Source organism: Polyodon spathula, chromosome 38 (genome assembly GCF_017654505.1).
Source record: "Polyodon spathula isolate WHYD16114869_AA chromosome 38, ASM1765450v1, whole genome shotgun sequence".
Lineage (NCBI taxonomy): Eukaryota > Metazoa > Chordata > Actinopteri > Acipenseriformes > Polyodontidae > Polyodon > Polyodon spathula.
In genome coordinates, this window is record NC_054571.1 from 1,162,605 (window position 1) to 1,179,324 (window position 16,720).

Below are 16,720 nucleotides of genomic sequence, written 5' to 3' on the forward strand. Positions count from 1 at the left end.
AACATGGACCATTGGCGTCTGTTTGAGTTTCCCATTAAGGAAGGCCTTTAGATCACAAGGCAGCAGACATTGTCCAATCACATCATTTCTTCAAGGCACGAATTTAAGGAAGCTTGTTTGGTTGTTCCAAGTCACATGACAACAACCTCGCTGGGGTGACAGCTTTTGTATTTGGGAATTAAAAAAAAAAAAAACATGAACCACAAACCCACCACAAATTAAAAAAAAAAAAAAGCAATCAAATAAAAATATCGATATATAAATACTGTATTGCTTGAGGCAATCGCGGAACAGAACAGTTTTTTTGTTTGTTTGTTTCTTTTCCTTTTCTTCGGTTTAGCCGTTGAAGCACACGGGCCCGACCTCAAACCCGAACTTCTGGCTCGACTGCCCGAAATCTGAAACCGCCACGTCTTTGATGGGAAGCACCTCAACTTTCACAGAGTCGATTTCCAGAATCGTTTTTTCGTTACTTTTCCGTGACTACAAAGAAAAGAAAAGAAAACAAACAAATAACTAAATAGGTTTGTTGTTCTCAACAAAAATCTGTAGATTGTACTCTGCTAAACAAAAATGAAACAAAACAAAACCCCCCAAAAAAAAACAACATCACAGAATTAAGTAAGACTGACACCGGTAGGCCAGGGATTGGATCGACTTGGGGACTGTACTACCCACCACCCCCTGAGGAGAAAGAGTGCTCCCTCCAGTCCAGGGCAGGCTTGAGGCATGGAGACTCAACTGCTCCCTCCCTCACTCCCCTAAAAGAGAAAGGGTGCCCCCTCCAATCCAAGGCAGGCTTGAGGCATGGAGACTCAACTGCTCCCTCCCTCACCCCCCCTAAAAGAGAATGGGTGCTCCATCCAGTCCAGGGCAGGCTTGAGGCACAGAGACTGAACTGCTCCCTCCCTCCCTCACCCCCTAAGAGAAAGGGTGCTCCCTCCAGTCCAGGGCAGGCTTGAGGCATGGAGACTGAACTACCCCCTCCCTGTGCTACCCCTGCTTTTTGGATATCCAGAGAGGACTCCTCTCTCTCTATCTCGGTCTCTAGCGTTGCCAATTCAGAACCCTTCTATAAGCTAAAACAGGGGACAGCACCAACAGGAGAACGTGCTGGAACCAAAGAGTGTAAGCTTGCCTCACAGCCGTCGTAGAGTGCCCTCATGAAGGGCGTCTTGGCATAGGACAGCTCCTCGTCGTTGGCCCCCAGGAAGCGCAGGGACTTGTCGTGGCTGTTGGAGGTAGAGTCATACCAGCCGATGGATTTCTGGCAGTTGTAGGTGAAGGTCTGGCGTGCCGTGGCGCTCAGCAGTTTCAGGAAGGTCATCTGGACCACCTGGACCGGATTCCCGTCAGAGTCGATGTAGTAGAACTGGAGACAGGAAACAGAAGTTCAAAAAGCACGGCAACAAATTAAGGGTAAAGGCATATGGGTGTCTCTGCTTATGAGAGACCCATCACGATATACAGCTAATGTATAATGGCAGGTGTACTCCTTTCTGTAGAATACCAGACAAGGGTTTGTTCAATACAAGCTGATACCCTACTGGGCTGACTGACTACTATTATGGCTTCCGGTAGATTTGTGCAATATCATTTTGTAGTTTCTCTGATTACATGATATTAAATAAAATACCTAAATTACGTTCATGTAGTTTTACATCTCAATCCTAAAATTCTAGGTGATGCAAAACTTGTGGCCACGGCTGTAGATTCACAAGAATCCAAAATGTAGTTTGAATCTGTGCATGAAACGGTCAGATTCGTGCCTACAGGAAGGTTCCAGCAAACAAGGACATTGTGCCAACAGCAGAAGAACATCTCCTGCAAGTGACATGGATTGCATGCAGTGCCCAGCTTTTGTAAACGCCTGTGGTGCAACCTCGATACTTGATCACGTGGGAAGTGGTATTTCTGTGCGAGTTTATTTCTCAGGCTCACTGCTGCTTACCTTTTTACCGCGTTTAAAATCACTAAACCAGCTTCCTTGCTTCTCTTTGTTCCACGAGGCGAGCTTAACCTGTTCAAGAAAGGGAGGAAGCACACGGTTAACAGCTTGAACGAGATGCGGGAAGTATTAGCAACCACGCAGCATGTAGAACAGCGTGTTGTAACGCATGCCTGCGCATCATCGAAAACAGAGAAATGGGTTCCGAGATTAAAACCTGTATTTGCTTTTTGTAAATAAAATAGGCACGTGCTAATTCTCGTCGTTTTTGTGCAACCTAAAGAAACAGCCTCTTCGTTATGCCAGAACTCACACACAAGTCCAAATCAAGATATATCCAAGAACCTGGACAAAGGAATGTCTTTATCAGGTTTCTTCACAATTGGGTTACCGGTTCTCAAGATATTACAAAAACAATAACACATATTAGCATCAGGGGTGTAATGATTTGGGATCCTTTCTTTACGCGGTGTTTAGTGTCGTAATAGAGCTGTGTATCGCTTGCATCGTGATACAAGACCAAACACAACAGAGCTCACTGTAGGTCACCAAGCCGTTGTTGAATGAAGAATAAGTGCACTTTATAGTTTGTATGGATACATACTCTATCTCGTTACATTTTTGTCTTTTAACAAAATGGTCCATCTTTAAAATGACCATTTGACCTTGCAGTGCATCATACAAGTAGCCCATCAGGAATGCTGCATGTATCGTGATGCATGTTGCATCGCAATCTGCTTGTCGTGATACGTGTCATATTGTGACATTGGTGTCTCGTTACGCCGCTAATTGGAACAGTGTTGGGATGCATTGGGACTGGGTTGTTATTTAAAGACAGTCTGTTTCAATGGGAACGCATGCAGCACTGCCGTTTACTTACAGCTTCCGATTTCTTGTCTGGGAAGAGACAGGTTTCTCCTTCCGCAGTGAAGTTGCAGAACACCTTGAAGGAATCTCTGTGGCATCCTTGGTTTGGATCAATCCAGTAATCTCCTGTGAAATCAGCCAATACAGGAGTTTAGGGATCAGAGGATAACATTTGTTAAGCAGAGTCGTAAAACATCCCGAAGACCTCAATTTGCAATGAATTACTGATCCACCCGCTTCAAAAACCTAATGACAAACTATTAGCACAACACAAGAGTTACATACAGGTGCAGGGGAAGGCATCAGTGCTGAGGACTGCTTTTGCAGTATAGATGAGAGAACTCAAAACAGCATGCTTGTAAACTAATAAAGCTATGGCCAGAAGTTTTGCATCACTACAGAACGAACTAATTTTCCTTCATAAAGTCGAAACGAAACCTGCTGATTTAATTTTATGTTAACCTATTGCATTGCAGACCGCTTTGTAGTTTTCCATGTACTTAGTGAACAGCTGACCATTTGAAACATGTGACGTTTTCGAAATCGAACATGAAATACTGGACTGCTACTGTGGCTTCCGGCAATTTTGTATTTTCTTTTGATTACATGATGTTAAAAAAAAAATCTAAATTATATTCATGTAGTTTGTTGATTATGTCTCAATCCTAAAATTCGAGCCGATGCTAAACTTTTGGCCACCGCTGTACATTCCCGTGGCCCGTCTTAGCTCAGCATAAGACACAGATAACAGTGACTATGAAACAATCCACAGAGTTCACTTAATGATCATTCCGGCTGCACTGCGGGTCTGGCTGGTGTTTAACGCACCGTCTCTGAAGTGGGGCTGGCACATGTGCAGCTCCTTGCAGGTGCGGGCGGGGCTCTCAAAGGTGCCCAGAGGCTTCCTCATCTGCTCCACCTCTGACTTCATGGAGTTGAGGGAGGCAAAGACCTCCTCCATGCCGTCCACGGTGTCGCTCACGTCCTCGGGCTGGTCCCCCTGCACGGTCTCCGAGTGTCGTCTCCTCTTCCCTGTGCCCTGGACTGGGAGGGGCTCGGTCATCTCAGCCGGGGGGCCCTGAGACAGAGACAGAGACAGAGACAGACAGAGAGAGAGAGAGAGACAGAGAGAGAGAGAGAGAGAGAGAGAGAGACAGAGAGAGAGAGAGAGAGAGAGAGAGAGAGAGAGAGAGACATCAAACAGAGCAGTTATAGTCTAAAACAGTTTGTCCCATTTAATAAGCAATACAGAATGATCTAATCTAGTAAGCACGATGGCTGTTGACTACAGGTTAATGCACAGTATAGCTATCTACAGTGTTTAGTCCCTCATGAATTCCCCCCTTTAAATATATTATTTAAATATGGGGCAGAACAGCTGAACTTTGTTAAACTGCATCAAAGGGCTGTGCAAGTTTACATTTGACACCCGAATGCGTATCACATTATTATTCCACAGCGTACACTCATGCTACCACTTGCAGCAGAAGGAGGTTACAGTGGACAAGGAGACAGATACTTACAGGAAGTCCCGGGGGTCCAACTGGGCCTGTGTCTCCTCTCTGACCAGTGGCTCCCTGGAACATAAAGACGGTCAAGTTCGTCGTTCTACTGTAGTCGAAAACTGTAGAAAACCGCTAAGAACAGCACCTAAAAGGATTGCCTTACAATAGCTGCATCTCTCATGACCTGACCTGCCCTACCTTGTGATTTATATATATATATATATATATATATATATATATGTGTACACACTGTATCTCGCACAACATGGCATCAAAAACCTATACATACCTCTACCGTTTGTTTTCAAACACACTTTCCCTTAATAAAGGTGGGTTCAATATACTAGAATGTTGGGTAGCTCTTCTGAGCAATAAACCGTAACACTAGATTTCTTCACCTGGACTAGCCCTGGGGCACCGTTAGCGCCACCCCATCCCTGTCTGGACTGTTCCTGCAATTTCCTGCCTTACACAGGGAGCTCTGCTAGCAGGCAGACAGCATGTTCCTTTCCCTGGTTTTACAGCCCTCCCTGCCCAAGCAGGCTTTGAGTATTCTATATTCATCTGCAAAGAATCTCCATCCCCACTCAAGGGCAGGCCAACCAAGAGCATGGCTCATATAACCTTGAGTCTCACATGCTGAACTTCTTGCGATAGCTGAGCACAGCGTTACTCTCTGTGTACGTTTTAGGGGTAAGATTTGCTATAAAATCCTTCAGCCGTGACTGGGTCATTCCTGCACCATTCAATATCAGAATAAAGAGTTTCAGATCAATCCAACAAGGCTCTCAGAACTTACAAACCCTGCAAGCTTAAAGCCACTTAATTAAACCGTTAACATTTCTGAAGTGTTGTAAGTTGGCAGATCTTCGCTCCAGCTATCATAAATACTGTGAAGGAGTTTAATACCCAAACACATTAAACTTCAGCTGCGTGATGACCGTTTCACTTGCAAGACCACTCAAGACAGCGTGTATTTACACCGCTGGCTTCAATTCAAATCCATCCTTACATTATTAAGATCTTGAATCAAATTCAATTTCCATCGTAGCAACATCACACAGATGAATTGCTCACCTATTTGTCCTTGTAAATCAGCACAGTAATTCTGCATTTTTTCCATGCTTTACTCACGGCTATGCTGTGCATTTCTAATATGCTTTACCATATCCCCCTGGGCCTTACCATGCCGTAGCTGTGCTTTACTACACTTTGCTATGATCTAGTGTTGAACAACTTTTTCATATTCAATGCTGCTGCGTGAATATTTTCTATAACGGATCTCATTTTGGAATCTTGTCCTGCACAGGAGACCAACAACGGAATGACCGGGCGAATCACACTGTTCCAGATTATGCCACATTGCTTCAAGCAGATACAGAGCCTGATCCAAGGAAAGTAGTTCTCCGAGTTCAGCGTTTAATCCAAGGAGACCTGTAGTTCTTTAACCCCTGACTCTTATAAAAGTTTACTGCAGTGTTTTTGCATTTTTATCCTGCTTTTCCCAGGGTTATAGTGTGATTTTATCCTAGTTTACGCTGGTTTGCTATGGTTGTTAATAAGCTTTACCATACCTTGCTATTCTTTGCAATGCCTACCTATGCTTTCTTTCGCTGTGCTTTACACTTTGCTGTGCTTTTACTATCGGAAACTGTTAGACGGGGATGGCTGGGAATTATTCTTTCATGCTGATTGGTGGAATAACTACAGAATGCTCATGGTGTGTCCTCCATAGACCTACTGTACCCCAGTGAACTGAGAAACAAGAGAAGAGGGAGGATTACTTACGGATTCTCCTTTAGATCCCTTCTGACCAAGTGGACCCTGTTAGAAATGAAGCCATCATTACAACTCAATAAAAAATGATTCAAGAGCACACACACACACACACACACACACACACACACACACACACACACACACACACACACATGTCCGTGGTTATTTTAAATGTGTGGAGTGGCAGAACTTGTGCATACTTTGACATGCCAGTGGTACACACTAGTGCAAGGCTTCTCAAACCCAGTCCTGGTTTTCGTTCCAACAGAGCTCTCAATTACTTAACTAAACCCTTAAATCAGGCCATTTTAAAAATTATTTTCAGCTCTTAAAACAGAGATTTCAAGTTAACTATATAATTGTGTAAGTAACTTTGAACTCTGCAACTTTTAAGCAGCTGAGAATTTTACAAAGCTCTAATTAAGCACATGATTAGCTCGATTAAGGGGTATGGTTAAGTAATTGAGAGCTTAGTTGGTCTGAAAACCAGAAGACACTGGGGTCCCGAGGACCGGGTTTGAGAAGCCCTGTACTGGCGTGCACTGGTCATCCAATGCAGTACCATGTCAGTCACCAGACTACAGGACTGCCACGCCCGGACCACTGTGCAATATTTGTTCCAAGTCCTTTATACTGCCGTTGCTGACAACGTTCCTGCAACATCTACCATGCTACAGAAACAACTGCACATTCTGCCGGGGCACGTCAGTTAGAACGGCGTGCCGGTGCACCTCCTATTGTAATTATGCAAATGAATGTAAAATATGCTAATTGCTTCTCAGAAAGATAACCGCTCTGAACTCTTTCACATTTCAGTCGCGTTCAGTAGCTGAAGCGTCATGTATGATTTTTAAATACAGAATTGTAGAGCCGGAAAGATTTGGCTTCAGCTGACACACAATACATGTGCAATATGTTAAGGACTGACCATTATATACAGAATTGTATATATATATATATATATATATATATATATAAACAACTCAAGGAATTTGGGCTCAAGGAATTTGGCTGAAGGGCTGGAAGCTATTAGTTGTGATAGATGTTTATTAGTTAAAGTCCTGAATCTTTATTCTCCGTTTCTTGCTATTCATTTCCGCAGACGTTCAGACACAGTGCTTTCTTTATCAATCCCACCTCTTTGCTTTCTCTTCAATAGTAATACTTCCCTATTGCAGCTCCTGAGCCTTGCAGTGTGGAGGCAGGGTGGAAGCGAGTTATTGCTGCAGCGTCCGTGCCTGTTAAGATCTGACATCTTAAGTGTAAATGACTGTATAGCGAATTGAAGAAAACCACGAAATGAGACTGAAGCAGCTGTTAGGCTTGTAAGACAGTGAGAGCTTGGGCTTGGCAGGAAAGAGGAAGGTTATTATCAGAGCGTTTCACTTACTGGTAGACCTGGAGGTCCTGGGGGACCAAGGGGACCCAGGGGACCGACCACACCCTGCAGAAACAAGAACAGCACAATCAGACACAGCAGGACCCATGGGGCAAGCTGGGCCACGCCGCACGAAGGGTTAACACACCACATGTACCTGTGCATTGCTGTCATTGACCCCTGCTACTGGCGCGATTACAGCCATTGGAAAGATGTCAGCTACATACAATTGAATAATTCCTGCTTCAGCTGTGTACTGTAGGAGGCTGTGCTGTCTGGTGCTTAAAGAAAAGGGCTTGTAACCAGGAGGTCCCCGGTTCAAATCCCGCCTCACTCACTGACTCTCTGCACATGTGACCCTGAGCAAGTCATGTAACCCCATTGTGCTCTGTCTTTGGGGTGAGATGTTGTTTTAAGTGACTCTGCAGCTGATGCATAGTTCACACACCCTAGTCTCTGTAAGTCGCTATATATATATATACACACACACACACACACCTGCATTTTCACTAGTAAAGGTACAGTTACGCTGCACTGATTTATCCCCAAAGAGGGCAAAACATGTTTGCAGATACTGTGCTTTGACTCAAAAGGCTGTGAATGCAGAAGTCTTTTGACGATTTTCACATGGTTGGATTGGCTCTTGTGATTCTGATATTTGCATAAATCCCAATTGCCCATAGTTCTATAGTTACTGCTTTATGTATATGTATCCCCTTCAGTCACTGTGTGCGTAATTGTACCACATTAAGATTCCTATCTGTTTCATTGTTACACAAACTTCAAAATTTCTAACAAAAAGTTAAAATAATCGGTGAAGGAGATATAAAACGGTATTTGTGAAAACTATCAATGCCCTTTAAGTGTGGGGCAGCTAGGGGATGCTGCCTCTCAGCAGATCGATCCTGTTGATATATTTGCATGCACGCTGCTATCTACTGTGCACTGTCCGCAGTATGGTGGCACCACTGACCCCGTCTCCTTTGGGTCCCTGTGCTCCCTGGCTCCCGGGCATCCCCCGGTCTCCCTTCTCACCCTGCTCTCCAGGAGTGCCGATCAGCCCGATCAAGCCAGCATGGCCCTGTGAAGAGAGGGAAACATATTAAATACTGCAGTTCCAACAGCCACCCACTGGTGGCACTGTGTGCTATGATACTTACACACATTTTATATATAACAGTGGTTAACCGCTAAACATGCAAATTTCAGCATTACAAGAGCCAATCAAATTGCGTGAAAGTCACCTAAAGGCTTATATATATATATATATATATATATATATATATATATATATATATATATATATATATATATATATATCGATAAGAAGAAGACCTCCAGGAAGATGGCAAGATGAAATTAGGAAACACGCCAGAGCAGCGTGGATGAGAGACGCAGCAGACAGGCTTGTGTGGAAGAATCTTGGGGAGGCCTTCATCCAGCAGTGGAACAAAAAGGCTGAAGATGATGATGATATATATTTATATATATATATATATATATATATATATATATATATATATATATATATATATATATATATATTTTTTTTATTTATTTATTTATTTATTTTTGTTGACAGATTTGAACAGTGACAGGTTTACTGTATCAAGGTCTTTACTCAAATGGTACAAAAATTAGAGGAAATAATAGAGATTTATGCACAACCCCCCCCCCCCCCCCCCCAAAATGAAAAAACATATCAAAACAAATGAAAATAAAATTGCAACAATACATCCGCGCAGTACACACAAGCAGCAAGCAGTGAGAGCGGGGATGGCTCAAGACTCCTGTTTCATCCATTCCAGGTTTGAAAGCGTGCTTCATGATCTGACGACGCCGCGCTCCCTGTGATCTCTTCTAACAGCCTCTCCAGAGGAATCAGTCTCGGATCTCTTCCGCAGCACTGCCTGCACAGGCTGTTCTCCTTTTTGTTGTTTTACGATGGTGTTGAATTGAACACATTGCGATGCGAGTACATCTCCAGGAACTTCACAACACGATTTCATATTTTATATTTCCAGAGGCGCAAAAACACGTTGCTGTTTTAATTTGGGGGAGGGGGCCCACCCCCACCTTTGTAGAAAATGACCTTACTACCACTTTATATATATATATATATAATATATATATATATATATATATATATATATATATATATATATATATATATTTTAGTCACGTACTTCGAAGGGAGGTAACATGACACCACTGTAGGTGAGGACGGGACCAAGACCTCCCTCGTGGGAAAAGAGAGCTCCCCACTCCTCCCTCGTGAGGGAAGGAGGTGGGTGGGAGGACCCTGACCTCACTCGGGGGAAAGGAATCCCCCTTTCTCTTAGGGGGGGTGAAGTGCCTTCTCTACCAACATGCACCCATTCATTTCGCATGCTCGATGACAAGTGAGAGTCATAGAGATTCTTTTTCCTTTGAGACACATACTTCTGCAAGTCAGTGAAGCAGACAGATAGAGGGCAGGTAACAAATACACACTGACAGCTCCTTTCTCGAGATGAATATTTATTGCCTAACCAGCCGCTACTAAGTTTGTTATGCCAGAAATGTCAGAAAAAAAAACAAGTGAGAGGCTCTTCCTGTTCTTAACTCTTTTCATATTGAATTGTCAATTACCTGCTGCGCACAAACTGCCCCTATTCCCATCTGTCCTGCTGTGTCTGCCCCTCCTTTATATCACATGCGGTTTAAGGAGCTGAAGCGCATGGGGTGAATGCGAGATTGTGTGCATGTCAGAGGTGCAATGGGACAGAATGGAACGGAACTGGCATTTGCAAAGCACCTTTCATCCACGTACTGTCAGAGTCCCAAACAATCCCTTCCTTTATAAACACCGTGTCACTCAATCACTGAGCTGCCACTAACATGGAGCATGGCTCCTCCACAGAGCTCAGGAGCCTGGATTTCCTCTTAGTAACTGAAACTCGCAAAACAGTTTCAGTAAACTTTCCCTATTCACTATATAGGTGTCAAATGTGCAGTTTTGAAAGAAACACATGCTTTAGCAAACATGCATTCTTATTTTAAATCGCGATATTTGGTACTACGCTAGGTTAAGGAAATCTAATTTTGCAAGCCGTGCTTTCAGACTGTCTTGCACTGCTTGTATCGCTACATTTCCTTTCAGTAACCAATCAGCTGCTCCCTCTAATGTGATTCTTTCGAAACTGCACCTTTGGATCTATGTAGTGAATGAAACAGCCTGACAGGTAACATGTAAACTACAACCAGTTTGAGTGGAGGAGGAGGAGGAAACCAAACCCCAAGGCTGAGAACGTTAAAACTCATTTTGTACAGGGGTCATTTGTTAGACTCGAACCCAGATCCCGGAGGTGAAAGGGTTTGACTGTTTGTTTTTTTTTTGTTTTTTTGGCTTACCTTGTCACCTTTCCTTCCAACATCCCCTTTGAGACCAGGCAGACCAGGAGGGCCCTGAAAAATAAAAGGCAAACGTAAAATGTGAGGGTGGGGGTGTTTCTGTGGGAGCGCCTACACACTGACAGACAACTGCTGTGGAAATGCAATGGTTCTGTGCCTAAAGAAATCATTTAAAAAAATGCACCATGTGAAAACAAAGAAAGCACTTGCCTATTGCTTTTTCTCTTACTCGGTTAATTTCATATGCGGATGCACGAGCGTGATGACAAGTAATACACATTGATTTATTTATTGACTCATATTGTGTCTGGAGGTCAGCTCCGTCTTGGAGAGCACTTTGGCTAAGAGAACACTTTGCTTGCTTCCCGGGGGGTGTTCTCTTAGCTGGACACGGCTGTACGTTCTATTACATCAACACCAGGCAGCATGGCACTGTATCAGAACCTAATGTCTCTGCCTCTGGCTTCCTGTGGGTAAGGCTCTGTTATAATGGCGCTCCAGTGGTGTGTTTCAAAACCTTCAAACTGTAAAGGTTGCTCTGCAGAACATGAATATGAACAGAAGCTTACCGACGGTCCAGGAGGTCCACTTTGTCCAGGCGGTCCATTTAGACCTTGTTCTCCCTGAAAAAGAAGATTTAGAACCGGTTTAGCTTGCTAGCCTCAACACTGCGAGGTCTTGTCAGTGGCTGAGGATGAGAAGGGGCTGGGATGAAGGGAAGGCGTGGAGGGCTGTGTTGGAGACTACCCACCCTGGGCAGCTCAGGCAGTGAACTACACTACCTTGCCAGGAGGCTTTCTCAGGCTCCATTGACAGACGGAGGGGGGTTTCAACAGACCAGAATGCTTGGGGGGGGTGTCTCTTTCTTTTTTTTTTTTAAACGCTCTCGCTTCACGTCATACTCACAGCGGGCCCCGGGATGCCCCTCATTCCTTGCAGTCCAGGCTTGCCCGGGTGTCCCTGAGCTCCAACTGGGCCAGTCTTCCCTACAGGACCCTCGGCTCCTGACGCCCCCTGTGAAGAAAACACAAACTTGGTGACACACGGGAGCAGCAGCCGGCTGTCTACAGCCCTGGATCTCTATTCAGCTGATCTAAGGCAGATCCAAACACTGTTGCCGTTTATATCGCTGAAAGAAGACAAACAACATCTTGAACAGTGTGTGGGACCTGCAAGGGAAAAGAAGCAGCAATTATTATTTTTTTGTCCGCTTATTTTAATCCTTCCCAATCCTTTTTCCCCGCACAGCTGCTCAGGAGAACTGAAGGTTCGGTGGGAGTCCTCCGATCCCACGACCGAGCCAGCTTCCTCTTCTACACCCAGGAGCTCGAGAGCGGATGTCAGCGAGCTACTGCCCTCTGGAGGACAAAGACCAGCCCCGCAGGTGTCCGTTTTTGAGCTCACTGGGCGCCTGGCCAGCAGGGTTAGTGGAGGAGAAAGAGTCCCTGACGGTTTTGCCTCCCTAACCCACAGGAGCGTCAGAGCCAATGAGACGCTCCCTTCAGAATCCCCAGCAAAGACCGGGCCACTCTGCACATGAAGCAGAATTTTCAACACAGCTCAGTAAAGGAAAATGAAAAATCCAGACCTAGTGTTACTAAAGCAAACCCATGCTGCTACTGTACATTGTTCAGTAGATCCTATGATCCATCCGCTCTTGAAGCACATGTAACTTTAGTATTAACTTAGGAACTTTTAACATCTGCAGACACACGCCTCCGGCGTGCCAGGGGTGCGGGCAGCAGTCTCACCTTGGCTCCCTTCTGTCCCTGATTTCCTTCTTTACCAGCAGCTCCAAGAGGTCCCTTGAGAAGCAAAGAGAGTGATCACAGTTACACCCGCTCGTTTGTTTCACACAGCTGCCATTGCGAAGGGGTAGAGTCGTGTGTTACGGTTGTGTGGCGGTGGAGCTGGGACTGCAAGTGTAAGTCAGGAGTAGCGTCTGCTGGTGTGTGCGGGCAAGCAAGCAAGCAAGCACCCCAAGGGACATATGCCACCTTCCTTATTATTTTGCAGTCAGGTTTTGCATGGAACAGGGTTTGAAATTTGCTGACTGGTTGGACGTGGTCGTCCAAAATGCGTCGGTTTCCTCCTCGTGATGCTTGAGCCGCTCTCCAATTTTAAGAAGAAACCTTTCAAACAAGGCGCTCAATTCCTTGCGTGCCTTAAGGGGTTAATGTACCCGAATTTGGTTTAAATAAATGTACTGCAATTATTTCTAAGCTTTCACTTAATAATTTTAGAAATCTATCAGTTGACTGCCCCATGTCACCTACAGATTGGATATTAACAACAACAAAATAAGATTGCAGCATCTTAAGGCTGTTTTGTACATAGTGTAATATTCTAAAACAAGGGCCTTACCTTTTGGTCCTGGAATCATTATTATTAATAATAAAATTGTAAGCGAGGGTGAACGACGGCTCTGAGAACCGCTTGTTTAAAACCTTGGTTTCATGGCACCAGCAGATTGCTATGATTGTCTGCAGGCGTAGTGTTTTGCTGCCTCATTATCTGAAGCCTTGCTGGAAGCAGGACTGGAGCCCTGTGGGCAGGGGCGCTCATCCTGGTTTTAACCTCTGGATGAATTAATAAAGGAGCAAGGCTCAGTCAGATACATCCACTCACCTTCTTCCCAGGTGGGCCAGGTGGTCCGGGTTCTCCTGAGGCTCCAGGTGGGCCCTGCAGCACGAAGAACACAGGCATCAGTGACCCGATTAGCATCAGCTGTAGGGCCGGGGGACACAGCGCAGCACTAGAGAGCGTGCACTGCTTTCACAAGCACACACACAGGGTCCAGCACCAGTGAAGTGCTATGCCAGTGCTAACAGGCATGGCTGAGGTACAGAACTCTCACCTGCTTGGCCAAAGAATCTACTCTTTCAGATCATGTAGTTCAAGTCCAAGATTAAAACTGGCATCATGTTGCGCCAGATGCACAGCTACGGCCAAAAGTTTAGCATCACCCTATAGGATTTACAAATGTTGCTATTATTTTTGGTATGTCAGTATACAGCTGTGGCCAATAGAATTAACTCATTTTGCTTCATAGAGTCGAATTAAACCTGCTGCACAATGTTACGTTCACATATTGAATTATATACCGATTTGTCGTTTTCCAGATACTTAACGAAAAAACTGACAAAAATATATATACTTTTTTTTTTTCACTGAAATTCTAGGTGATGCAAAACTTTTGTCCATAGCTGTAGTATCATGTACTATATGAGTGGGCTGTGTCAGTACTAAATATGTTTAAACAGGGTAAGTGCAAGTATATGGCATCGTGTTTCTGGGGATGTGTTTTGTAGGGGGATGGAGACTTGTTAGGGACCTGTTTGAATCCAACACAGTGCTGCTTTAACATCAAGGCAAGTGTTACAACTGTACCAGTGCTCTCTCAATCTAAGGGTCACGCAGTCCCTGCCTCAAGTCAATGCACTTGCGGTACACTTGGATAAATGCCACTTTGTAATTGCAGAGGAGGCTAACAGTACTGCATATTACAGCTGGCTAGGATTTTGCCCAAGGGTTACGCAATGAGTCAGCGGCAGAGAGAGAGAGAATTTAAAATCCAGGATCTACCGGCTCTCATTCCTGTTCAAATCAGTTGCTCCTGGTTTTAAGTGTTTAATTTCTCTGGAAACAAATAGTATAGCACAGCACCCCTGCGCTGAATCGGAAGCGGCGAAGACGAACACACGCTGTCCTCCGAAGCGTGTGCCGTCAGCCGACCGCGTCTTTACACGCTGCAGACTCGCCGTGCAGCCACCTCAGAGCTACAGTGTCGGAGGACAACGCAGCTCTGGGCAGCTTACAGGCAAGCCCACAGGCGCCCGGACAGTCTACAGGGGATGCTGGTGCGCGGTGAGCCGAGGACACCCTGGCCGACTCGAACCAGTGACGTCCAGGCTATAGGGCGCATCCACACAGAGCACCTTTACTGGATACACCACTCGGGAGCCCCTAGTGCTGTTTTATTTACCTGTTTTATTTTAGCCATTTAAAGATGGTCACTAGCCACTCAAATACCCCCACAGATAAATTCACCTTTTATTACCTCAAAACAAACTGATAAGCTAAACCCATAGCTGCCCTGAAATTGTAACGCAGCTGTAACCAACACTAAATAGCTAAGGCAGGAGACTGCAGCAGCCTGGAGAGACAAGGCAGAGGCGAAAAATAGAGAAACACGAGTCCGGTTCCCCAGGTGTACACTGATGTGCTCTGGCACTCTCACTAAGGACGCTGGCCCCAGTTAACCTTCACGCGGGTCTGTTTGGGGATGGGCGACTCAAGCTTAGACAACAGGCGCAGACAGCAGGGTTTCCAAAAGCATCCAGCTGACGTTTTCAATCAGCGCCTCTCTGTCACGTTGTTAACCGAGAGCGTTGCTTTTGACAGTCTTCTGTTTGTAAACACCAGACGCGGTAAACAACCGCGAGGGAGGCAAAGTGAAAAAATAAATCCTCTTTAAAAACGTACAGGGTTGCCCGGTTTGCCGTCATCTCCCTTGTCTCCAGCTTCTCCGTCGATACCCTAACACAACAAAAAAAAAAAAAAAAAAAAAACACTTTACCATCAACGGGCTTGTTCACAGTTATCCAAAGCATTAACTTTTGCAGCATTAAAAGATAAAGGCATCTACAGCGCTGAGGTATAATTTGTGTCCTCACCTCGTTCCACTAACTAATGCAGAACGAACAAATAACTTTTCAGAATGAACAACAGAAACCGGAGAGACGTCCTGTCCTCAAGATCCCTCCGACAAAAGCGTCAGTAAAGGTTGGCTTCAGTGCATCAAAAGGATGCATAATAAGACACTCACTTGCATGCAATTCAAATTCTTGCTCATTAGCAAATACTAATTACCCCTCATTCTATAATAATGTTTCTAGATGATTTGACAGGCTGAGGCTTTGTAACTCTGTTCATTAGTTCAGCGATCACTATTTCTATCTGTGTCGCAGGGCACTTCTTTGAAACTAACTTATAATCAATCAGGGGAGGGTCAGGCTCCTCAAAGCATAGCCAATGTGGTCTTAACAAAGCCTGTTTAAATAAATCACAAACGCACACACAAATGGAGTTAACCTACTACAAATTATCTCTGTAAGTGTGATGCTCTTACACTCCCCAATTTGGTTGTGATTTAGCAAACTGTTTTGTTTTGCAAAGGCCACTGCACAGCGGATATGCTCCGTGAGGCATCATCCATCATCTGTAAATGCTGTGCATCAGTTAATTGTATTCCAGTTGTGTGAGCGTACTCGTACACTCAGCCCAGGGATGGCTGCTTTAGACTGCTTACCCTGTGTCTCCGTGCTGTGAACAGCACTGCGGGCATTGTTAACATGCAACAATAAAGCTGAATCAAAACAATTAGGGACCAGATGTGCAAGGCGCAAGGAGAAATGCTAAACTATTATTTGTGCAATAACTTTGCACCAGAGGTTTGGATAAATAAACTGCTTTGGTGTGCACACTTTTAAACACTTTGCTCTGCTTTTACTATGGGTAGCTTTTATAAGGGTTGATAGCCTTGTCCAGTCATTGAGCAAAGAAAGACCTGCTCTTACTTACATTGATACCAGCTTCTCCTGGGGAGCCAGAGTCTCCTGGAAATCCAATTGGACCCTGAAAACACAGAACAGACCAGCAGTTAGAAATGAAATCTGCACCACATGCTGATATAAAGCAATGCACACAGTACCAGGGAGGGTCTGTCGCACACAATGCAAGGGAATGTCTTTTATTTTAGAAACCTGGGCGGATACTGGAAAAACAGCACCACAAGCTACCCACCATTATTCTAAAGGCTCAAAAATACAGGGACTGGTTTCTGAGACA

The 16,720-nt window shown here is 44.7% G+C and overlaps 1 protein-coding gene across 2 annotated transcripts in view; it reads right to left on the reverse strand.

Annotated features, from left to right (window-relative positions):
- Positions 1–256: 256 nt before the first annotated feature.
- col5a3a (collagen, type V, alpha 3a) overlaps positions 257–16,720 on the reverse strand; it is a 112,144-nt gene continuing 95,680 nt past the window's right edge. For both annotated transcript variants that reach the window (XM_041235632.1, XM_041235633.1), the window contains 16 exons: positions 16,454–16,507; positions 15,356–15,409; positions 13,499–13,552; positions 12,622–12,675; positions 11,777–11,884; positions 11,440–11,493; positions 10,871–10,924; positions 8,451–8,558; positions 7,490–7,543; positions 6,109–6,144; positions 4,339–4,392; positions 3,644–3,893; positions 2,829–2,941; positions 1,952–2,020; positions 1,139–1,372; positions 257–483 (listed from right to left, as the gene is read on the reverse strand). In XM_041235632.1, coding sequence (XP_041091566.1) covers positions 337–483; positions 1,139–1,372; positions 1,952–2,020; positions 2,829–2,941; positions 3,644–3,893; positions 4,339–4,392; positions 6,109–6,144; positions 7,490–7,543; positions 8,451–8,558; positions 10,871–10,924; positions 11,440–11,493; positions 11,777–11,884; positions 12,622–12,675; positions 13,499–13,552; positions 15,356–15,409; positions 16,454–16,507 — 1,497 coding nt within the window. In that variant the 3' untranslated portion in view covers positions 257–336. The remainder of the gene's footprint in view (positions 484–1,138; positions 1,373–1,951; positions 2,021–2,828; positions 2,942–3,643; positions 3,894–4,338; positions 4,393–6,108; positions 6,145–7,489; positions 7,544–8,450; positions 8,559–10,870; positions 10,925–11,439; positions 11,494–11,776; positions 11,885–12,621; positions 12,676–13,498; positions 13,553–15,355; positions 15,410–16,453; positions 16,508–16,720) is intronic.